The sequence below is a fragment of the Vipera berus genome (genome assembly GCF_964194415.1).
Source record: "Vipera berus genome assembly, chromosome: 7".
Lineage (NCBI taxonomy): Eukaryota > Metazoa > Chordata > Lepidosauria > Squamata > Viperidae > Vipera > Vipera berus.
In genome coordinates this window covers 7,120,935-7,146,054 of record NC_138209.1, presented here as the reverse complement: position 1 = coordinate 7,146,054, position 25,120 = coordinate 7,120,935, and the positions used below count along the sequence as shown (strand labels likewise).

At 45.7% G+C, this 25,120-nt stretch overlaps 1 protein-coding gene across 4 annotated transcripts in view; it reads left to right on the top strand.

The window, feature by feature from the left end:
• Positions 1 to 25,120, top strand: part of SLC4A4 (solute carrier family 4 member 4) — a 212,282-nt gene that overhangs the window by 57,443 nt on the left and 129,719 nt on the right. For all 4 annotated transcript variants that reach the window (XM_081332175.1, XM_081332173.1, XM_081332174.1 and 1 more), the window contains one exon: positions 14,077 to 14,235. In XM_081332175.1, the coding sequence (XP_081188301.1) occupies positions 14,077 to 14,235 (159 nt within the window). The remainder of the gene's footprint in view (positions 1 to 14,076; positions 14,236 to 25,120) is intronic.

The following is a 25,120-nucleotide window of genomic DNA, read 5'->3' as shown; positions in this document are numbered from 1 at the left end:
GCAACACAGAGTTCTACCGATTTTCTTTAAGTGGAAAATAAAGTGAGGAACATACAGCAGGGGTCTTCAAACTCGGCCCTTTTATGACTTGTGGACTTCAGCTCCCAGAATTCCTCAGCCTGGCACGCTGGCTGAGGAATTCTGGGAGTTGAAGTCCACAAGTCACAAAGGGGGCGAGTTTGAAGACCCCTGCCATAGAGGGATTAAACAAACACTGAATATTATATTTTTAACCTATTTTTCCCAAAATGGAACGAAAAACACAAACCGTGTAGCCATTCTGGTAAAGTCATGCTGTCCCCACGCCTGTTGTGATCCTCTACTAACCCTCCCTCAAACTAGTTTTTTTTTAATCTCTGTATTAAACAATTGCTTTATTAGTTTTCAGAGCTTGTAATTTCACTGATAATGGAATAAAACATCCAGAGAGATTCCTTAAGTCCGTTTGTCCCCGTTGTTCGTTCCTTGCATGGAGGGTTAAAAGGGAATAATTTTTCTTTCACTGTGCTTCCTGGTACGTTCCTGATAATTAAAATAGTGTTACATTCCTTATGTGGTGAAGCTTTGGAGGCGTATAACCCAATTTTGCCAGGAACGGAAAACATTTGAGGACCGTACCTTTATCCTTCTTTGATAAGGGTTTGGCGGTTTTATAATATGACTTCATAGAGAATGAAGGGCTCCAGATTTCATTTGAACAGACCGGCTGCTGGAATTTGAAAAAACGAAACCAGAAAGGGTCACATTTTTTGTTTTTAATCCCTGTAAACAACAAGGAAGGATGCTGAATAGCTGCTGAGGTTGATGCAGAGGGTTAATTAGAACACTTTTGCAGAATGTCAAGTAGATTATGATAACTTCCAGTAATGAGGAACTAAATGAACCACAAATCACTTGTAATGTTTAATGGGTGGTGCCTTCATCAGATCCAGAGCTTGGAGCCTGTTATCTTTATTCTTTTTCTCAGGAACTGAAGGTTGTTTTCATTCTTTCCGGGTACAGTTAAAAATGCTGGATTTAATTTGTACAGGTTTCTGTGGCTAGAATAGAAGCAGGGTTATTTTAACAATGCTTGTTAATTACTTTCTTTATGATGGTAAGATAAGAGTTTCTGGGGAAGTGTAATTTGAGAGAGAGAGAGAGGGAGAATAATTTATGTGCTGCTTTTCGAGACATACTTTTTCAAGAGCAGTTTGCAAAAACCGTTTTAAAAGGTGCAGTTCTTCAAAATAGAACAGCAGCTGAAATGAAAACATATAACCTTTACTTCTTTTCATTGTGGAAATACAAAGCGAAGAGAAATTTGGTCCCCATTATTGCCAGCATCCAAGGGCCCTGCACTTTAAAAGATTTCCAGTTCAATCCTACGCAACAATCAGAATCACAGTACCACAATAATTTAAGAATATTTCAACCACTTCATAAATGCTTGGCATCGGGATAAGATTCAGCAGTCCATCTGCATTCAAAAGACAATGGCCACATTTCCGAAGACAGCAAAGTCCACATTTTGGACGGAGAGCAACTGGTTTGAAAGAGGGGGTCAAAGAGGCCATCTGTGTCAAAATTGAGCAGCCCTCTCTCAACAGAGGGGAGGGGGATCCAACATCATGTATCTCCAGTCTACAACGCAGTCCTTTCAGCTGTTCCAAGGAGGCTCCAGACCCATTTGCACCGCTCAGGTGACCCTGAGGACACAGATAAGCCTCCAGGTGGCCTCAGTGACTCAGGGGTCTTCAAACTTGGCCCTTTTATGACTTGTGGACTTCAACTCCCAGAATTCCTCAGCCAGTGTGCCTGGCTGAGGAATTCTGGGAGTTGAAGTCCACAAGTCATAAAAGGGCCAAGTTTGAAGACCCCCTGCTCTAAAAGAAGGCAAATGACCAGCTAGCTGTCTGCCAGGAGTATAAATCCTTTCATTCCCCACCATCCAGTCAGAGCTGAAGAAGCTTCTTGGATGAGAACAACTGTATCAAGGGAGGTTATAAAATGAGACAAAATTCACTTAACATCTCTGTTGCTTAGCAATAGAAATTTTGGGCTCCATTGTGGTCGTACGTTGAGGAATTACCCGTATAATTAATTGCCAATTTCCTTCTTCACAGTGCCAGGCTGAGGTGGAATTGTTTTGCTCACTGGACGGAGCGCTTGTGTGTGAAATTGTGGGTCAATATTTTCCTTGATTGTGGTGTTGCTTAGCTTGGAGAGGCAAAAAACCAAAAAAAACCACCCACATCTCTGTTAAAGTAGGAACTGCCCATTGAAGTGTTTCCCCAACAGAGGGTTGCGGGTGTGGTTTACACCACAGTTTGCCCATCAGTAATATGATCTCACTGCACTGTACAGTAAATCTTCCATTTTTTGGAAAACGCTTGCCAAACCCCAAGAATGTGGTATGTTGCTGATATGAAAAGTGGTTTCTGGGACTTCTTAAAGTTTCCGCCCTTCTTAAAGTTCCCAAGATTGAGAAACATTGCATTAGTCCAGGGGTAGGCAACCTTGGCTCTTTTATGACTCGTGGACTTCAACTCCCAGAATTCCTGAGCCAGCCATGCTGAGGGGAAAGGGAGAGGTTTCCATGCTTAGCCATGCTGGCTCAGGAATTCTGGGAATTGAAGTCCACGAGTCATAAAAGAGCCAAGGTTGCCTACTCCTGCATTAGTCAATTCACACCTATATGTTGTGTCCTTGACTAACGACCACAATTGACCCCAGCATTTATGTTTCTAAGCGAGACATTTGTTAAGTGAGTTGCCTCAGCTGCTAAATGAATCGCTACAGTTGTTAACTTAGTCACACGGTTGTTAAGTGAATCTGGCTTCCCCATGGACTTTGCTTGTCAGAGGTTTACAAAAGGGGATCACATGACCCCGGGACACTGTGACTGTCGTAAATATGAGTCAGTTGCCAAAGCGTCTGAATTTTGATCATGTGTCCATGTTGGTGCTGCAACGGTCGTAAGTGTGAAAACTGGTCATAAGTCACTTTCAGTGCCACTGTAACTTTGAACGGTCACTAAATGAGCTGTCATAAGTCGAGAACTATCTATACTTATTTGCAATTTGGCCAATGACGTGTGTCTCTTTTAACTCTTACCATTACTTCTCCAATGCTCTGCAGCGTCTCTGACCTCTATTAAATCTCAAGGAAAAATATTGGGAAGAAGTTCCTCCCATTTTATATTCAGAATTGGGAATATGAGCCACCAATTAGCACAGTCTCTCCACTTCCAAAATCCAGAAAGATCAAAAACATTCCAGGAAAAATCTGAAAGATATTCTCAAGCATCTAGGAAAAAATTAGAAGAAGAATAGACTAACAAAGCCTTTTTCACAGCGGAATAAAAGATAATGACAATAACTTTTATTGTCATTTTTTTCCTGTGGGCACAACAGCACTCATTAAAAATGAAATTGAGTTGCTTGCTCTTAAGTGTACACATACATAAATAGCACACATTTAAAACATACTATATACAATATACGTATAGTCCTACACCCTTACATATAAGTAACATATAAATATTAATCACTGTCCATCTTGAATACATAATGAAAGGAGAAAACTTTAGAGTTCACAAGGTTAATACTTTATGGAACAAAAAGTATTAACATGCTAGACATAACATTCATCTAAGGCAGTCTTGGCCACTTTAAGAACTGTGGACAGATGAATAGATTATTGTGTGTGACAGTTTGAGAGGCTGTTGATTTCCTTCCTTCCTTCCTTCCTTCCTTCCTTCCTTCCTTCCTTCCTTCCTTCCTTCCTTCCTTCCTTCCTTCCTTCCTTCCTTCCTTCCTTCCTTCCTTCCTTCCTTCCTTCCTTTGTCCTTCCTGGAACTTTTTGCACTTGTGAGGTTCTGTCACAACATTTTTGACTGTGGTTTGTAGCTGGCACAACTTAATCCCAGAGTTTCTCAGCCAGCCATTGTCTCTATCCCAACCAAGAGGCAGCCATCTGTTGCTGTTGGATCTGCAGCGAGTCCATTAAAGCAGCAGTTCCCCTTTAAATTAAACTCTTTCTAGTTTCCCAAATGTTATATGGATATCAAGACAGGTGGGGAAAATCTCTTTCCTGATGCTTTATATACAAGTATATAACCCTGTTGGTACCAATGGGAACAGGGCGAGCCACTGCATAGAAACAGAAAGAAAACCTCACTGCCTACCAAGCATTGATGATGTTACCTAGTTGGGTAATAAAATGTCTGCAAGAAAACGACCAAGTTCAGAGAGCACCAAGTCCCCAGAGTTTTATTCCTTGAGACTTACGGATTTCAACTCCCAGAATTCCTCAGCCAGGCATGCTGGCTGAGGAATTCTGGGAGTTGAAGTCCACAAGTCATAAAAGGGCCAAGTTTGAAGACCCCTGCCTTAATGTGTTGGTCACATATTCACAAAGTAGATCTGGTTAATATGAGACCAAGGATGGTGCAAACAGAAGCCCATCATATGATTGGTGGTGGAGGCTGCTATTGTGGTTGTCGGGCAAGTGGGCAAGGAAGAGTTTTCAATTTGTCTTTTTCCTCTTGCTTGAAGAAAGAAATTGCTCCTTGTTTATAATGCCCAAGGATTTTTCCACCCAGAAATACACAGGTAGTTATGACCACTATGAGCCCAAACTTTCTGTTGCCAAACAAGATAGTTGTTAAATGAGTTTTGCCCCATTTTGTGACTTTCCTTGCCACAGTTGTTAAGTGAATCACTGCAGTTGTTAGATTAGCAACACGGTTGTTAAGTGAAAATACAAGCCGGTTGTCAAGTATCCGAATTTTGACTACATGACCATGTCCTGTAACTTCAGACGGTCACTAAATGAATAATTGTAAGTCAGGGCCTATCTATACTGGGAGAAACATGTGATAAATTATGGCTTTATTTTCTCTTTTTACTACAGATAGTCCTCAGCCTACAACTGTAATGGAGCCTGTCAATTACATCCATAAGTTGTGACAGTTGTAAAACAGGTCACCCCATAACCGGACTTGGTTTTACAATCTTTTTAGTAGTAACTAGACATTGGTTTTCTGCAAAAATGTCATAAATTACAGTTGTGTGATTGCAGCACAATGCAGATGGACATAAATGTGGCCAGTTGCTAAGCACCTGAAATGCAGGGTGCAGGACAGGGGTGTCAAACTGCTGGCCCGCAGGCCGGACGCATCACGAGGAAACCGTGCCCACCCCATTGCCGGCAATGGGGAAAAAAGTTCCAATATGTTGCGCAATATCACGTGACGTCGCAAGTTTGAGATGTCTGGTGTAGGAGAAGAGCAGGCAGAGCTAAGGGGTGGAGTTAAGGGTGTCATCAGCTTGGTGTCATTATGTTGCCACAAAGGGTTCAAGTCCAACCCCCGCTTGGATTCTGTTGGCCTTTATTGGCGCCAATTTCATGTTGAGCTTTAGTTGACTAGATTCTTGTGTATAGGCCTGAACAATAAACCTTCTGAACTGCAACTTAACGTCCTGATCCTTTGCACCTGATAATGGGGGCAGGGCAGCCATTGAAATTCTAGTACTAGGTTCTCCGTCATAAGTTCCAATGGTTGCTAAGAAACCTGTCCTAAATTGAGGCCTACCTGTAATCCAGTTGAGTTTTTCTGTAGAAACAAAGCCCCTTTTATTTTGACGTACTTTACCTGTAATTGACTGGCATCTTTACATTTTATTTTATTTGTATATGATCTCTGTAGATCCTTCTTTATGGTCCTTGAGATAAATGGTGAAGATAAAATTCTTTCAGGTTTTTTCCCCTTAAATAAGTCCCGTGATATTATTAATTTTACTGAACTCTACATTGTTTTATTGGCACTTGAATTGTAAATTAATGAATCATGTGCCTTATCTGTTTTTAAATGAGACTATGTATTGATTAACACTCCTATTTTTATGGTTATAACTGGTTTTAAGTGAGGCCATGTATTGATAAACACTCCTATTTTTATGGTTATAACTGATTTTAAGTGAGACCATGTATTGATAAACACTCCTATTTTTACAGTTATAACTGCTTCTTAATAGCTTTGATTTTGTTTTTAAATGATAATATGCAGGCCTAAATGTACAATTGGAATTATTTACTGGTGAAAAGGTAGGTTATAAATTTGTTTTTAAAAGATGTAAAAACATCTTTATAACTATTTTGGGCTAAAAGATATTTAAAAATATTTTTAAATAAAGTACAATGTTAGGAAAAAAGGAAAACAGCAAAAGTTTAAACATCGGTTTAATGTTTGAAATTAATGGTAGGGGGAGGGTACACAAAATACAACACAGTCTCGTGAGATGGGGTCCTTGCCACATTTGATAATAACCCCTATTTATATCCTGTTTGAAAGATCTTTGGTGCTCTCTAAGCTTGGTTGTTTTCTTGCAACTCTAAGCTGCAAATATTCTCAAATATTGTATCTCCTATTTCCTGATGACTAGCTGAGCTGAATACCTATGAAAATATTAGTTTGAGTGAAAGCATTCTGATGGCCCACGAAGATAAAAGCAGCACTGCAGAGATGATAAACTTGTTCTTACGTTTATGGGAAAAGCATATTCAGATCAACATATTTCTGTCTAAAAGTTCTTCAGCCTAAACCTCTGAGAAATGAGTGGGTAAAAAACAGGATTATTGAACCCCACATCAAAGGATTTCCACGTTTACATTCTATATACCGTATATACTTGAGTATAAGCCGACTCGAGTATAAGCCGAGACCCCCAATTTTACCCCCAAAAACTGGAAAAAGTTATTGACTCGAGTATAAGCCGAGGCTGGGAAATGCAGCAGCTGGAGGCTGGATCCCCCGAAAGACGTCTCTGCTGAGATGAGAGAACGGGGTGGCAAGCCGCCGAGAGAATGGGGCGGTGGAGTGCTCCGCCGAGAGAATGGGGTGGCTTGCTGTTCTCTCGGTGCAGCACGGCAGAGGCTGGATCTCGCGAAAGAAGTCTCCGCTGAGCGACAGAATGAGGCGTCTCAGCGCCCATTTTCTCGGCGAAGACTTCTTTCAGGGGATGCAGCTTCTGCCGCCCCTTTCTCTCAGCTGCCCAGTGGAACAGCTTGCCACCAGAAATCAAGAGTGCTCCATCACTGGAGGTTTTTAAGAAGAGACTGGACATTCACCTGTCTGAGATGGTATCGGTCAGTGGTGGCGAAACTTTTAGAGACCGAGTGCCCAAACCGCAAGCCAAAACCCACTTGTTTATCACAAAGTGCCAAGGCAGCATCGGCATTCTGGTGCCCTCGGGGGAGGGGACAGGGAGGCGCCTCTGAGTGCCGCCTCTGGCACGAAAAAAAAGGGGGAGCAAAAAATGGGCCACCGTACCGCAAGGCACAAAAACGCCAACCGCCGTGCCGCAGGGTGCAGATACAAGGCACCGCATCACGTGAGAACGGGGCTGGGCTAGTGAGTATCACGCAGGCACTAGCCCCGCCCCCTTTGCAGCATGTGCCTGCTCGTGGCCCCGTGCGCGCATGCACGCATGTAAAATGCTTCCCCCTCCCTTTTCTTCCAGTCCACCAACCAACAAGGACCTGCTGCTGGCAGCGGTGGTGGCGCACGTGCCAACAGAGAGGGCTCTGAGTGCCACCTCTGGCAGGCGTGCCATAGGTTCACCACCACTGGTATAGGTCCTCCTGCTTGAGCAAGGGGCTGGACTAGAAGACCTCCAAGGTCCCTTCCAGCTCTATTCTATTCTATTCTATTCTATTCTATTCTATTCTATTCTATTCTATTCTATTCTATTCTATTCTATTCTATTCTATTCTATTCCATTCACTTTCTATATTTCTATTCTATTCTATTCTATTCTATTCTATTCTATTCACTTTCTATATTTCTATTCTATTCTATTCTATTCTATTCTATTCTATTCTATTCTATTCTATTCTATTCTATTCTATTCTATTCTATTCTATTCTATTCTATTCTTATTACCATTCTCTATTCTATTCTATTCTATTCTATTCTATTCTATTCTATTCTATTCTATTCTATTCTATTCTATTCTATTCACTTTCTATATTTCTATTCTATTCTATTCTATTCTTATTACCATTCTCTATTCTATTCTATTCTATTCTATTCTATTCTATTCTATTCTATTCTATTCTATTCTATTCTATTCTATTCACTTTCTATATTTCTATTCTATTCTATTCTATTCCATTCACTTTCTATATTTCTATTCTATTCTATTCTATTCTATTCTATTCTATTCTATTCTATTCTATTCACTTTCTATATTTCTATTCTATTCTATTCTATTCTATTCTATTCTATTCTATTCTATTCTATTCTATTCACTTTCTATATTTCTATTCTATTCTATTCCATTCACTTTCTATATTTCTATTCTATTCTATTCTATTCTATTCTATTCTATTCTATTCTATTCACTTTCTATATTTCTATTCTATTCTATTCTATTCACTTTCTATATTTCTATTCTATTCTATTCTATTCTATTCTATTCTATTCTATTCTATTCTATTCTATTCTATTCTATTCTATTCTATTCTTATTACCATTCTCTATTCTATTCTATTCTATTCTATTCTATTCTATTCTATTCTATTCTATTCTATTCACTTTCTATATTTCTATTCTATTCTATTCTATTCTATTCTATTCTATTCTATTCTATTCTATTCTATTCTATTCTATTCTATTCTATTCTATTCTGTTCTGTTCTGTTCTGTTCTACGTTCTGTTCCAATCCATTCCATATTTTCTATTCCATTCTGTTCCACTGTCAGAGCCCATCGGAGGCAACCCAGTCAGCCCAAACAGGAGTTACACTAAGGCTACGCAGCCTCTCCTCTCAACCTGAACCCCTCCTTACCTTTCCTTTTATCTGCATCCTATTTTTAACTGCCGGCTCTGCCCTGCCCTAGCAGGGCACTGGACGGGCCTGGCGGAGCTGCTGAAGGTGAACGGGAGAAGATGAGTCTTCGCCGAGAAAATCTCAGCGCCCATTTTCTCGGCGAAGACTTCTTTCGGGGGAGCCAGCCTCTGTCGCCCCTTTCTCTCAGCTGCCCAGCTAAGAGAAGGGGTGACAGAGGCTGGATCCCCCGAAACAAGTCTCCGTGAGACGAGAGAACAAGGCGTTGGAGCGCTCCGTGAAGTGTGGGGTGGGGAAGCTTGCCGCCCATTGTCTCAGCGACGAAGACTTCTTTCGGGGGATGCAGCTTCTGCCACCCCTTTCTCTCAGCTGCCCAGCTAAGAGAAGGGGTGACAGAGGCTGGATCCCCCGAAACAAGTCTCCGTGAGACGAGAGAACAAGGCGTTGGAGCGCTCCGTGAAGTGTGGGGTGGGGAAGCTTGCCGCCCATTGTCTCAGCGACGAAGACTTCTTTCGGGGGATGCAGCTTCTGCCACCCCTTTCTCTCAGCTGCCCAGCTAAGAGAAGGGGTGACAGAGGCTGGATCCCCCGAAACAAGTCTCCGTGAGACGAGAGAACAAGGCGTTGGAGCGCTCCGTGAAGTGTGGGGTGGGGAAGCTTGCGCCCATTGTCTCAGCGACGAAGACTTGTTTCGGGGGAGCCAGCCTCTGTCGCCCCTTTCTCTCAGCTGCCCAGCTAAGAGAAGGGGTGACAGAGGCTGGATCCTCCGCAACAAGTCTCCGTGAGACGAGAGAAGAAGGCGTTGGAGCGCTCCGCGAAGTGTGGGGTGGGGAAGCTTGCCGCCCATTGTCTCAGCGACGAAGACTTCTTTCGGGGGATGCAGCTTCTGCCACCCCTTTCTCTCAGCTGCCCAGCTAAGAGAAGGGGTGACAGAGGCTGGATCCTCCGCAACAAGTCTCCGTGAGACGAGAGAAGAAGGCGTTGGAGCGCTCCGCGAAGTGTGGGGTGGGGAAGCTTGCCGCCCATTGTCTCAGCGACGAAGACTTCTTTCGGGGGAGGCAGCCTCTGCCACCCCTTTCTCTCAGCTGCCCAGCTAAGAGAAGGGGTGACAGAGGCTGGATCCCCCGAAACAAGTCTCCGTGAGACGAGAGAACAAGGCGTTGGAGCGCTCCGTGAAGTGTGGGGTGGGGAAGCTTGCCGCCCATTGTCTCAGCGACAAAGACTTCTTTCGGGGGATGCAGCTTCTGCCACCCCTTTCTCTCAGCTGCCCAGCTAAGAGAAGGGGTGACAGAGGCTGGATCCCCCGAAACAAGTCTCCGTGAGACGAGAGAACAAGGCGTTGGAGCGCTCCGTGAAGTGTGGGGTGGGGAAGCTTGCGCCCATTGTCTCAGCGACGAAGACTTGTTTCGGGGGAGCCAGCCTCTGTCGCCCCTTTCTCTCAGCTGCCCAGCTAAGAGAAGGGGTGACAGAGGCTGGATCCTCCGCAACAAGTCTCCGTGAGACGAGAGAAGAAGGCGTTGGAGCGCTCCGCGAAGTGTGGGGTGGGGAAGCTTGCTGCCCATTGTCTCAGCGACGAAGACTTGTTTCGGGGGAGCCAGCCTCTGCCACCCCTTTCTCTCAGCTGCCCAGCTAAGAGAAGGGGTGACAGAGGCTGGATCCCCCGAAACAAGTCTCCGTGAGACGAGAGAACAAGGCGTTGGAGCGCTCCGTGAAGTGTGGGGTGGGGAAGCTTGCGCCCATTGTCTCAGCGACGAAGACTTGTTTCGGGGGAGCCAGCCTCTGTCGCCCCTTTCTCTCAGCTGCCCAGCTAAGAGAAGGGGTGACAGAGGCTGGATCCTCCGCAACAAGTCTCCGTGAGACGAGAGAAGAAGGCGTTGGAGCGCTCCGCGAAGTGTGGGGTGGGGAAGCTTGCCGCCCATTGTCTCAGCGACGAAGACTTCTTTCGGGGGAGGCAGCCTCTGCCACCCCTTTCTCTCAGCTGCCCAGCTAAGAGAAGGGGTGACAGAGGCTGGATCCCCCGAAACAAGTCTCCGTGAGACGAGAGAACAAGGCGTTGGAGCGCTCCGTGAAGTGTGGGGTGGGGAAGCTTGCGCCCATTGTCTCAGCGACGAAGACTTGTTTCGGGGGAGCCAGCCTCTGTCGCCCCTTTCTCTCAGCTGCCCAGCTAAGAGAAGGGGTGACAGAGGCTGGATCCTCCGCAACAAGTCTCCGTGAGACGAGAGAAGAAGGCGTTGGAGCGCTCCGCGAAGTGTGGGGTGGGGAAGCTTGCCGCCCATTGTCTCAGCGACGAAGACTTCTTTCGGGGGATGCAGCTTCTGCCACCCCTTTCTCTCAGCTGCCCAGCTAAGAGAAGGGGTGACAGAGGCTGGATCCCCCGAAACAAGTCTCCGTGAGACGAGAGAACAAGGCGTTGGAGCGCTCCGCGAAGTGTGGGGTGGGGAAGCTTGCCGCCCATTGTCTCAGCGACGAAGACTTCTTTCGGGGGATGCAGCTTCTGCCGCCCCTTTCTCTCAGCTGCCCAGCTGAGAGAAGGGGGTGACAGAGGCTGGATCCCCCGAAACAAGTCTTCGCCGAGAAAATGGGTGGCAAGCTTCCACCGCCCCATTCTCTTAGCGGAGGCTTGCAGAGGTGGCGGCGGAGCTGCGCGCGCAGCTCTCCAAACCGCCGCAGCCCGTTTGGAGAGCTGCTGCCTTCGTCCATGTTTGATGAAAGCAGCAGCTCTCCAAATGGGGGTAGAAGTTCTTTTTTTTTGTTGTTGACTGGAGTATAAGCCGAAGTGGAGTTTTTCAGCCCAAAAAGTGGGCTGAAAAATTCGGCTTATACTCAAGTATATACGGTAATAATAATAATAATAATAATAATAATAATAATAATAATAATAATAATAATAATAATAATAATAATAATAATAATAAGTTGTAAGGGACCTTGGAGGTCATCTAGTCCAACCCCCTGCTCAGGCAGGAAACCCTATACCATTTCAGACAAATGGCTGTCCAGTCTCTTCTTAAAAACTTCCAGTGTTGGAGCATTCACCACTTCTGGAGGCAGGTTGTTCCACTGGTTAATTGTTCTAACTGTCAGGAAGTTTCTCCTTAGTTCTAGGTTGCTTCTCTCCTTGACTAGTTTCCATCCATTGCTTCTTGTCCGGCTTTCAGGTGCTTTGGAGAATAGCTTGACTGCCTCTTCTTTGGGGCAGCCCCTGAGATATTGGAACACTGCTATCATGTCCCCCCTCACCCTTCTCTTCGTTAAACTACACATACCCAATTCCAGCAACCGTTCCCTATATGTTTTAGCCTCCAGCCCCCCAATCATCTTTGTTGCTCTTCTCTGTACCCTTTCTATATGAAATTAAGGAGATTTAGATTCACTTTTAAGAGAAGATAGATGATCAGAACATGAAGTAAATATCTGATCCGTTTCTTAAGACATGTTGCACATGATGGCATAAACCACATACCTTTCTTGGTTGTCTTTTAAAAACTTCGTGTTATAGAATGGATATTCGGTTTCAAAAAAAGTAGCATTGTTTTAACTTTATCCTAACTTTGTCATACTACTGTTGTGTATGATGCTAAATTCTGAAATCCAAAGGTTCTAGTCATTCTAGAGAAAAAGCTAAAAACCTAAAATGCTTACGATATATTCACATGGTCAATAACATTCTACCTCTGACATTGTTGCCACCTACAAAATTGTTTTTTGTTTTTTTTCAGTCTATGGGGCAACAGGCTCTTTCGCGGGCTCCATCTTGTGAAGATGGCTAGTTCTTAAAGGTGATGCAGCAGTTTTTTCCCCTCCAATTAAATTATTTGTCTTACTGACAACATGTGTTCCATGATTGCTGAATGGCCAACTTGGACAATGTGTTCTGTTCATTTGAAGAACATCTTGATATATTCTCCCAAGAGTTTTGAAATTAGAAAGCCAGTGGGACTAATAGCGGCAGCTCTGGGTAAAAATCACCTTCTTTTTCTAATGTTTAGGCAAATCACTGTCCATTGGCTTCATCACCCTGCATATACAGGTAGTCCTCGACTTACGACCACAAAGGAACCCAAAGTTTCCATTCCTAAGAAAGACAGTTGTTAGGCGAGGCTTGTCCCATTTTATGACCTTTTTTTGCCACAGTTATTAAGCAAGTCATTACAGTTGTTAAGTGACACATGCGATCTGGCTTCCCCCATTGACTTTGCTTATCAGAAGTTATAAATGGTGCTCAAATGACCCCAAGGTCAGTGCAACCGTCATAAATACTGTATTTTCTGGCGTATAAGACTACTTTTTAACCCATAAAAATCTTCTCAAAAGTCAGGGGTCGTCTTATACGCCGGGTGCTGAAAATTTAGGGACAGGGCTGGCTGGAAAACCTGGAGCGGATCTCCCATTTAGTCTGCGCAGGGAAAGCAGGACCAATTGGAGAAGAAGCTGCAGTCTGTGATTTTTTACAGGGTTTATAGGGTTTCCTGCCTTAGCAGGGGGTTGGACTAGATGACCTCCAAGGTCCCCTCCAACTTATTATTATTATTATTATTATTATTATTATTATTATTATTATTATTATTATTATTATTATTATTATTATTATTATTTAATCCACTTGCACTGTTTTATGTTTACATGTTTGATGACAAACAGCCTTATGTTTATAAGTGACAGTTTTCCTACTAAGCACCTGCATGTCATAAGCATTTGAATTAAAATTACCATATTAAAATCAAATCTGATGTTTTTTAATTTTTATTTAGTGTGCGTTGGAAGAGGGGTAGTCTTATACAGCGAGTATAGCCCAAACCCTATAATTTAACAGGAAATGTAGGGGGTCATCTTATACGCCCAGTCGTCTTATACGCCGGAAAATACGGTACATGCCAGTTGCTAAGCACCTGAATTTTGATCATGTGACCGACGCTGCAAAAGTCATCAATGTGAAAACTTTTTGTAACTTCTAACGGCCAGTAAGTGATTGGTTGTAAGTCGAGGACTACCTGTATACCATTATTTTTCTGAGGGAGAGAAATTGTCCTAATGAACATTGTCAGTTTATTGGAAAAAAATACGATTGTTTTGTCAATGAATATCACATCTGGCTTCGCCGCTCATCTGTTGCATTTGGCACCTACGTGGTGCCCCAAAATGTTTTTTCCCCCTCCTTTACCCATGCAGTGAAGATATATTAATGCCATTTGATACAAACTGAAAATTGTTAACGAATCTTAAGATATCGTTATTTTTCACAGGTCATCATACGGTCTATATTGGGGTTCATGTTCCTAAGAGTTATCGGAGAAGAAGGCACCACAGAAGGAGGCCGAAGGAAAAGAAAGAACGGGATAAAATTGCTGAATCAGATGTGGAAAATATTGATGAGGTCGGCGGGCACATCCTCATGCCACTGAGTGAGTATTGGACTTTTTTTTACTCAGGAAAGGGAAACTGTCTGGAAATATGACTACCAGCATTACGCGACACTAATATTCTTTGCAAGGAGAACACAAGTGTTCTATCTAAAACATAGGCGTCCATCTTGGGCAGCTTTAAGACCCGTGGACTTCAACTCCCAGAATTCCCCAGCCAGGCATGCTGGCTGGGGAATTCTGGGAGTTGAAGTCCACAAGTCTTAACATTGCCAAAGTTGGACATCCCTGACCTAAAACAAATGGGTGCAAGAGTTTTTACTGTACTCTCTCTCTTCAGGATGGGTTGAAATACACTTGGTTTCACCATCTCAACTTTGTATAAAAGTTGCACAAAATTCAGCCCTGGGGAATTTCAGGGATTTGCAAATATTGAAATTCAGGTTCAAATATTTGGCAAATATTTTGACAGGGTTTCTAAAACTCTTCTAATCAAGATGGCAATGAATACCGAAAAAATTCAAATCTCATTTCCTGATTTTTTTTTCCTCATTTTTTTTTAACCATATCATGTTTTGTCAATACATATCCAGAGCAATTTTCAGCTTTCATGTACTTTTTAAATGGATAAAATAAGCATCGCTAAAGAAAAAAAAATGTAAAAATGTCCAGGAAACAAAAAGTACATTTTCTTGTACTTTTTGAGATTATAAATAGCAGCAGAAATCAGTGTTACCCAGAGCTTTTTTTTCTATTGTGTTCTGATTCCCCTTCTGTCGCTGCTTCTAAGTAACACTCTTGCGTACGTGCTAATGGATGGAAAATGTTTGGCTAGAAAGTCAGTATGCAAAAGAAGGTAGCAATCTGTGTTGAAATCTTGACCCCGACTAAATGTTTTATCATACCAGTTCATAATGGATATTAAATGCCCGCTTTTCTATCCAGCATTTATTAATTTAGCAGCCACTGACTGAAAATAATCAAAGAACTCCTTTCACTGTTGGTGCAGCTGACCCCTTGATTTACAACCATTCATTTAACAACTTTTCATAGTTGCACCGTCATTGAAAAAAGCGACTTACAAACCAGTCCTCGCATTTACGGCCATTTACAGCGTTCCCCATGGTCATGTGATCAAAATTTCTTGGGGTTTTTTTGGCCCACTTTATGACATTTCTCGCCACAGCTGTTAATTGAATCACTGCAGTTGTTCGTTAGTAACACGGTTATGAAGTGAATCTGCTTTCCCCATTGACATTGCTTGTCAGAAGGTCACCCAAGGGGATCACGTGACCCCAGGACACTGCGACCGTCATGAGTCAGTTGCCGAGTGTTCTGAATTTTGATCATGTGACCCTGGGAACTACTGCAATAGTTGTAGGTGTGAAAAACAGTCATAAGTCACTATTTTCAGTGCCATTGTAACTTGGGACGGTCGCTAAATGGACTGTTGTAAGCTGAGGCCTACCTGTAACAGAAAATCTGGTGCCAAATTGAAAAACAAAATCCTCTTTTTCAGCAGAGGGGAATCCAGAAAACACCTGTCTAAGGTCATGCTTGAAAGCAACTTCTCACAGGCCATAATATTTCAAGGAAGAAGCTGGTTTGCAGTTAAGAGAAACCACAAATGTACAGTGAAAGCAAATGGTGAAGTCCTTAGCATTGTGTGGTTAAATAAATGCAACTGTGACTTCAACCACTTACTTTGATGATCCATCATAGCTTCTGGTCCCAGTAATTGACCCAAATTGGACCCTGCAACATTATCTTGGGACACGTATATTTGCCTTCATTCATCCATCATAGCCCTGTTCTGATAGAAACTTAAGTTAGGGAAGTAATACACACAGTTGTTTTATTCTAATCTAAACCAAGGGTCGAATCCCGAGTGCCGCGTAACAGAGTGAGCGCCTGTTACTCGTCCCAGCTTCTGCCAACCTAGCAGTTCGAAAGCATGTAAAAATGCAAGTAGAAAAATAGGGACCACTCCGGTGGGAAGGTAACTATTGTGTAGTGGGTCCGACGCAAGAGAGACGCCAGCCGGTGTGTGAGTTCAGCTCTTTATTGGAAGGGGAAGTGAACTGAGGAATGAGGGCTACCTGGCCTCCTTTTATACCTGGCCAGGTAAGCTAACAGCCAATGGGGTTGGCCCTAGGTTTCCCGCCGAAACTGTCCAGGCCAACGCCCCCTGAGGGCTGTTGCTATGCAGATGCCTGCATACATAACACCCCTCCCCCCTTAGAGAAGACCCACATAACAACAACAACATGCAACTACTATAACTATGAGTATATATATAAAAAAAACAGTGGTGTCCTTGTGTGAGGGTCACTTGCACACATAGTCCGACAGGTAGGCTGGTGTCCTGTGTGGACGGGTGGATCGTCTGGGTGTGCTTGGCCCCTGGGCTTGGACCGTGGGTTCCTGAGGCCTTTGTGCAGGGCTGCAAGGAGCCGGCATCAGGAAGTCCTCCTCCTCTGGTCCCTGCCCTGTGACGTCCTCAGCTGGGTTGACCCCTCCTGGAGTGTGGTCCTCCTGTTGATCGTGTGCGTTGAGTTCAGGGACGTGTGTGACGCGCTCAGCGGCGTGTGTGACATGCTCAGGGACTCTTCCTCTGAGCTGATCGATGTGTCGCCTTATGCGTCTGTCCCCCTCCACCCCTACAATGTACGAAAGGGGTCCTGTTTTCCCGAGCACTGTCCCCGGAACCCAAGGATGTCCAGCCCCATAGTTCCTTGCCCAGACCAGGTCCCCCAGGTTGAGGACCTTGTGTGTGGATGAAGATGGCAATGGTGATGCTAGTGATGCTGGTGGTGATGGTGATGATGGTGATGTTGCCCTACCGGTTTCGGCTGCTACCCGGTCTGGGTGTAGGCGGTCCAGCTTGGTGATGAGGCGCCGTCCCCATCGCAGTTCTGCTGGGCTCTTGCCGGTAGCCACGCATGGTGTTGTGTGTTGGGCTAGTAAAAATTTGGCCAGTCTGTGGTGCCAGTCCCCGCTGATGATGCGTCTTTGGTCGTCCTTACCATCCGTTCGGCCTGCCCGTTGGTAGATGGATGGAAAGGCGCGGAGGTGGCGTGCCTAATCCAGTTCGCCTTCAAGAACGCCTGGAAATCAGCAGCAGTAAACTGAGGCCCATTATCAGACACAATTACGTCGGGGAGGCCGTGTGTGGCAAAGAGAGCTCTGAGCACCTGGATTGTCCTCCCCGAGGTCATGTTGGGGACAGGGACTACCTCTAACCACTTGGAGTGACTGTCCACCACTACTAAAAATAGTTGACCCTGGAATGGCCCCGCATAGTCAATGTGAATGCGGGACCATGGCGTGTGTGTGGCCTCCCACCGGTGTACTGGTGCATGTGGCACTTCTGGCCTGGATCTCTGGCACGTATAACAGGCCTTGACCCGATCCTCAACCTCCTTGTCCAACCCGGGCCACCAGAGGTAGCTCCTAGCCAGTGCCTTCATCCTGACCACCCCCGGGTGCCCTTCGTGTAAGGAGTCCAATACCCTGGCGCGTAGTGCGGGTGGAATGATGACCCTGCTACCCCAAAGGAGGCACCCTTTGTGTGTGGAGATTTCATCGCGTCTAATGAAATAGGCCTGAAACTCTGGTCCCGGGGATTTGTCCTGCCACCCTGTGCAAACCCATGAGTGCACCCTGCCCATGATGTTGTCTGTGGCTGTGTGGCTGGCAATGTCCTTGGCAAGAACTGGGCACTCGGGTAGTTCCTGCAGGGCTAGGATCTGTGTGGCTGGTGCTGGGTCTGGGTCGTGTGTGTCTAGGGGGAGCCTACTTAGACCGTCTGCGTGGCCCATCTCCTTCCCTGGCTTGTGTACCAGCTTGCAATTGTATGCTGCAAGGAAGATGGACCACCGGAGCATCCTGGGGGACAGAATCTGGGGGGTTTGCCTGTCTGTGGTGAACAGGCCCAGGAGTGGTTTGTGGTCCGTGAAGACAGTGAACTCCCTGCCATATAAGTAATCGTGGAATTTCTTGATTCCTGCCACGATTGCCAGGGCTTCTTTGTCTATTTGGGCGTAGTTTCTTTCTGCTCCCGACAGTGTCCTAGAATAGTATGCTATGGGGACTTGTGCCCCATTGGGCTCAAGGTGGCTTAGGACAGCGCCCACACCATAAGGGGATGCATCGCAGGCGATACAAATGGGCTTGGACTCGATGAAATGGGTTACTGTGGACTTGTCCGACAGCAATGCCTTCAGGGCCTTGAAGCTCTGATCATGGGTGGCCGTCCAGGCCCATGTTGCCTGTTTGTCTAGCAGCCTGTGGAGCGGTTCAGCGATGGCTGCCTTGTGTGGGAGGAATGTATGGTAGAAATTCAGCAGACCCAGGAATGCCTGAAGCTCTGCTTTGTTCTTGGGTGTGGGTGCTAGTTTGATGGCCCTCACCTTGGATTCTGTGGGGTGGATTCCCCTGGCGTCTACTCTGAACCCCAAAAATTCTGTGGAAGGAACGCCTATGCTGCATTTTTCCTTTTTGAGTTTGAGGCCAGCTGTGCGCAGCCTTGCCAGCACTTCCCTAAGCCTCCCTGCCAGTTCCTCTGCTGATGCTCCTGCGATCAGGATGTCATCAAAATAGGGGCAGACTCCTGGAATGCCCTTGAGTGTCTTTTCCATAACCTCCTGGAAAATGCCGGGAGCAACGCTGACTCCAAACTGCAGCCGGTTCACCCGGAACACCCCCCTATGGGTTACTATGGTTTGGATGTCAGCTGTTTCCCTAGTGACCGTGAGTTGTTGGTACGCCTGTGCAAGATCGAGCCTTGCAAAAATGGCGCCGCCTTGGAGGGAAGCGAGAACGTGGCTGACCGCGGGAACCGGGTAAGCGTGCGGGTTTAGGGCGCGGTTCACCGAGCACTTATAGTCGGCGCAGATCCTTATTTCCCCGTTGGATTTGAGGGGGGTCACGATGGGGGTTTCCCACTCCCCTCCATCTACAGGCTCTAAGATTCCCTGGGCCACCAACTTGTCTAGTTCGCGCTCGATTTTGTGTTTGAGCGCAAACGGGACTCGCCGCGGCCGGACCCTAACGGGGGAGACGTTCGAGTTAAGCTTGAACGATATGGGGGCCCCGGTGTACTTGCCTAATGACCCGTCAAAGACGTCGGCGAACTCCTGGCAAACGGCCTCAACGGAGTCCCCCTGGATCCGATGGATCCCGGATACTGAGATTCCCAGGGCCTCAAACCAGTCCAGCCTGACCAGGCTGGCTCTGCGGCCCTCTACCACTACAACGTCCAGGTGCCCTTCGCGACCCTTAAACCCCACTGAAATGGTGGCCTCCCCCTTCACCTTGACCAGCGAATTCTGAAAATCGGTCAGGGTTAATTTAGTAGGCCGTAATTTAATCCGTTGCTTGCTCCGGCTAATTATGTGGTTAAGGGTCTCGTCCGAAATAATCGAGACCGCTGATCCGGAGTCAAGCTCCATGCTGCAAGGGACACCTTGCAAACGGATTGTTAATCTAATTTTGGGTTTGAGCAGCCGGCGGCTACCCGTGTGGTTAATGGCCAGCCGGCTCTCGACATAGCCAATTTTTGTTTTGGTGGGGGCCCCAGTACCTTCGAACGGGGGTTCCTCCGGATGCAGCTCGTGGATCTCCTCTCGGGGGGGGCGGCTACGGCAGACGGCGGCTATGTGGCCTGTTTTCTTGCAGGCCCGGCACGTGGCGGTCCGGAACTTGCACAGGCTGCGCATGTGGTTCCCACCACACCCTGCGCACCTCTGGGGAACGGCAGTGTTGCTGGGAGGCCTGGGCCTGTCTGGGCGTCTGGCTCGCTGGTCGGGGGTCGACTTCCGCTGGAGGAGGTCGATGCTCAGGTCGTCCTCCTCTGTGGCCCCTTGCCGGTGGACGCTGGTTGCCTGGTTGCCGGGCCGGGTTCCCTGGCAGGCTTGGACGGCCCCGCAGGCCGCTTCGTGGGCTAGGATGGCGTCCTCGGCTTCCTGGAGAGAGACCTCCTCTCTTTCGAACAGGCGCTCCTGCAACCGCCTGTCGCGTAGGCCGCAAATCAGCCGGTCCCGTAGTCGCGCCTCCAAATTTGTGAACCTGCAAGCGACGGCAGCTTCCCGTAGGGCGGCGAGGAAGTCGGCGCCGGTCTCGTCGGGGCGCTGGTCCCTTTTCTCGAATTGTGACCGTGCGGCCACCTTGGAGCGCCGGGGCCTGAAATGTGCGTTGAGCCTGGCCACGAGGTCTCGGTACGCGACGGTGTTGATGGCCTCCTGGGGGAACAGGTTCGCGGCAACTTCCAGCAGCGCTGGTCCCCCAAGGCAGAGCAGGGCGGCCGCCTTTGCACCGTCCTCCGATATCTGATTGAACCGCATGTACAGTTCAACGTGAGCCAGGTAACGGGTCCAGGTTTCGGGGCGGCGGGTCTCGAATTCGCGGGGTTGTCCGGCTCTAGCCATGGCGGCAGTTGGTCGTGGATGTGGCGCTTGGCGTTGCCGGTTCGGCTGGAGGTCGTGGGGGACGAAGGAAAAATGCCTTTCCCTTCAGCTCGCGGAGCGTTTCCCCAGTGACTTCAGCTCTTGGTCGGCAGCAATCCCACCTTCATCGCCACTATTGTGTAGTGGGTCCGACGCAAGAGAGACGCCAGCCGGTGTGTGAGTTCAGCTCTTTATTGGAAGGGGAAGTGAACTGAGGAATGAGGGCTACCTGGCCTCCTTATATACCTGGCCAGGTAAGCTAACAGCCAATGGGGTTGGCCCTAGGTTTCCCGCCGAAACTGTCCAGGCCAACGCCCCCTGAGGGCTGTTGCTATGCAGATGCCTGCATACATAACAGTAACAGCGTTCCGTGCACCTTTGGCGTCTAGTCATGCCGGCCACATGACCATGGAGATGTCCTCGGACAAGCGCTGGCTCTTCGGCTTTGAAACGGAGATGAGCACCGGCCCCTAGAGTCGGAAACGACTAGCATGCATGTGCGGGGGAACCTTTACCTTTACCTTTTTAAACCAAGGGTGGGGAACGATGGCCCTTTTATGACTTGTGGACTTCAACTCCCAGAATACCCGAGTTTGCATCCGGTTGTGGATCCAAATTGTTGATACTTGTTGCTTTCTCGTAGCTTAGTTAACAGGCTATCCTTTTTAATTAATAAATTCACCCACTTTAATCAGGGTTAGGGCACAACTGCCTCTAAAAAAAAAGATAACTAAATCAGTTCTGCTAACTACAAATCCATTCATCTCTTGGATGTGCTTAGTAAGCCAAATGCTGGATGCTTAAGTGGCAAATATTAGGATTGGATGCTGGCCAAAAAATACATTGGAGGAGGAACAAAATGAATTTAGAGTTGAGCAATCTACTGTTGGTTAGAATCTTGTGTTCTAATATCTTGTTGAAAAATGTCCCATCTAGCCTAAAATTCACGCTCGTGGCCTTTGGTGATTGCACGACCCAAAGAAATCCCGTAGTGAAGCACTTGCTTCTGCTCAGACATACATTAAGAGCAAAGTTTCTGCATTGCCATAAAATAAATAAGTTATCAATAGTCCTCGACTTATAACTGGCCACTGAATTATAATGGGCTTCCCCAAGACTGTTTACAATCTGGATTTGAAATTCAGATGGCTGCTGCTCCCCTTCCTCAAAGGTCAGGTGTCCCAAAGGTGCTTTTTCAGGAGGCAACTCGACTTTCTTGTTATTTTTGGAAGACGTTTCGCTTCTCATCCAAGAAGCTTCTTCAGTTCTGACTGGATGGTGGGGAAGGGAAGGATTTATACTCCTTGCAGACAGCCGGTCATTTGCATTTTTTAGAGAGTCGTGGAGGCCACTTGGAGGTTTGTCTGTGTCCTCAGGGTCATCTGAGTGGTGCAAATGGGTGTGGAGCCTTCTTGGAACTGCTGAAAGAGCTGTGTTGTGGAGCTGAATATAAATAGAATAGAATACCGGTTTAAGAGAATGGAAGGAATGGTAGGATGTATTTAGAAACTTGTTCCTCTTCTGCCATTTATTCCAAAAATCTTTTTTGGGCACAGCCTGGTGGCTCAGTGGGTTAGGACGCTGGGCCTGTCGATCAGAAGGTCGGCAGCTTGGCAGGTCGAATCCCGAGTGCCGCGTAACAGAGTGAGCGCCTGTTACTCGTCCCAGCTTCTGCCGACCTAGCAGTTCGAAAGCACGTAAAAAATGCAAGTAGAAAAATAGGGACCACTACGGTGGGAAGGTAACAGCGTTCCGTGCGCCTTTGGCGTCTAGTCACGCCGGCCACATGACCACGGAGACATCCTCGGACAAGCGCTGGCTCTTCGGCTTTGAAACGGAGATGAGCACCGGCCCCTAGATTTGGAAATGACTAGCACACGGGGGAACCTTTACCTTTACCTTTTTATCCATAGTAGCAACCATCAACATTGACATTGTTGATATGAACTTCTTTCGGTTTTTCTAAAGTATCCTTTTTAATATTTTGTGTCATTCTTTAGCTGATAATCATGTTTATAGATTCTTCTCCTTTAATTAAAATCTTTAGTTCCGTCTAGTATCCAATTTTGAAGTCTTTTTTTATCGTTCTTACGCTCAAAACAAACTGACTTTCCCATGGGAAGCTTTTCTTATAGTTAATTCCAAAGACTTAATTTCAAATTTTTCTGGATCCTTAATCCGTTTGTAGCTTTCTAAAATCAAAGCCTTAATTAGCTCTTTGCTGTTTATTTCATTTTTTAAAAAGTTCTTAAGCTGGCAGTTAACATTTTTCTTTCTTTAAGGATTGAATGCTTTGCTTTCAGACTTTTTCTAAGTTTTCTAATACTGTAGCTGAAAAGTAGTTTATAAGCAATTTCCAAATGTGATTTGGAAGCATGCAAATGTAGCGTCATTTTAAAGGCATCAACTGTAGTTTGAGCAACAAGGGTTTCCCTCATCTCCCGGTGCTCAAAATCTGCTGGAAATCACTGTTTTGTGGACTTCTCAGAAGAAACAACTACAGATAATTGACTTAGGACTGGTCACTTAGCGAATGTTAAAAGTCATGGTGGATTCCCCCCAAACGAACGTATAAATCGCTTCTGAAGTTCTCATGGCTTCCACCCTCCACAGTCATGTGACCGCATTTTGGGCTCATGTCAGCTGACTTGCATTTGTGGCCCCGGGTCACATGACTGCAAGTTTACAACATTTTTACCGAAAATCAATATTTACTTCCAGTTTTTGGCAAAATTACCCCATAGCGAACAATACATTCGCTTAACAACATTGGCTTTGCTACCCCAGTGTTCGCTTAACAACCGCCACAAAAGGAGGCTGTGCAGGTTAGTAACATGATGACCCACTTTACAATCATCATGAATTACTTTTTAATAGGCAGCCTCCATTATAGTTGTTAACTGGAAAACTAACTGTGTCTGGAGCACTTGTGGGCCATCTCCTATTCTCCTATTGTCTCGAGAGATTTCAAGAACCGATTTTACTCGCCGGCTCTTCATTCTTCACCATCGACATAGTCAAGTATGCCCTCTTGAAGAATTCTTCCTTCTATTCCATCTTGCCCGCTTTCATACCCCCTGCTTATGCATCCATTTTTGTTCTTTCCCTATCTCAGTATATATATTTTTGGAAGATGCTTTGAGTTCTTTGAAACTTGAAATTTATTTATTTATTTGTATCCCATCGTTATTATTTTTACAAATAACCCAAGGTGGTGAAGGTATCCAACGTACCTTCCTCTTCCTATTTTCCCCACAACAACAGCCCTGTGAGGTGGGTGGAGAGGGAGTCATCCAGCTGGCTTTCATGGCTAAAGTGGGACTACAACTCACAGTCTCCTAGTGATTGGCCCTAAGTCACCCAGCTGGCTTTCATGGCTAAAGTGGGACTACAACTCACAGTCTCCTAGTGAATTGGCCCTAAATCACCCAGCTGGCTTTCATGGCTAAAGTGGGACTACAACTCACAGTCTCCTAGTGATTGGCCCTAAGTCACCCAGCTGGCTTTCATGGCTAAAGTGGGACTACAACTCACAGTCTCCTAGTGAATTGGCCCTAAATCACCCAGCTTGCTTTCATGGCTAAAGTGGGACTACAACTCACAGTCTCCTAGTGATTGGCCTTAAGTCACACAGCTGGCTTTCATGGCTAAAGTGGGACTACAATTCACAGTCTCCTGCTTTCTAGCCTGGTGCCTTATCCAGCAGACCAAACTGGCTCTCAAAAGGAAGAAGAACGGGGACACAGGAATTCTTGCAAACTTCCATTCCCCCCCACTCCCAAGCTTGTCAGTAAGCATGCTATTTTTGTCACACCTGGCAACTGGATTTGCTAGTTCCTTTCCTAATGCTTATTAAAAATGACTTTGCCCTAGAATGACCTGTGAATGTAGGAGTTCTCTTTGTTAATGAAGGATGATCTTAGGTTTTCAACAAACGCTGCTAATTGGGGATCTATTTACATTCCAGTAATTGAGACAGACCCATATTTGATTTATTCAGTTTTTTAAATAGCTAATCTCCCTTTTCCCCCCCTTGTGAACACAGAGTACTTTGGTATGTTCTTCTTACTCACAGCATGCTTCTTGCTTTTCCTGGACAACTGCTTTAAAATAATGCATTGCATGCCTTTTAATGAATTTAATGTCCACCTGACTATTATGAGTCACGTTTTACACTACAGTATTTGCAGTGTAGTTCACTAGAAGCCATGGGAGAAAGTGACTGGCTATTTAATACCAATGTTTCCTAGAATGAAATCAGGCTAACCTAATAACAATTTACTAAACAACTAAAAATACCAAACTCCTCCCCATTCTGCAGCAGAGTTCTAGAGAATACATATGGATAGATTTCCTCCTCACAACTGACCCCACAAAGTGGTTATGCAGATATGTGCCTAGAAACCTGGAATAATAGTGTGAGCCTGCAAAACACTGGAAGTTTTTAAGAAGAGACTGGACAGCCATTTGTCTGAAATGGT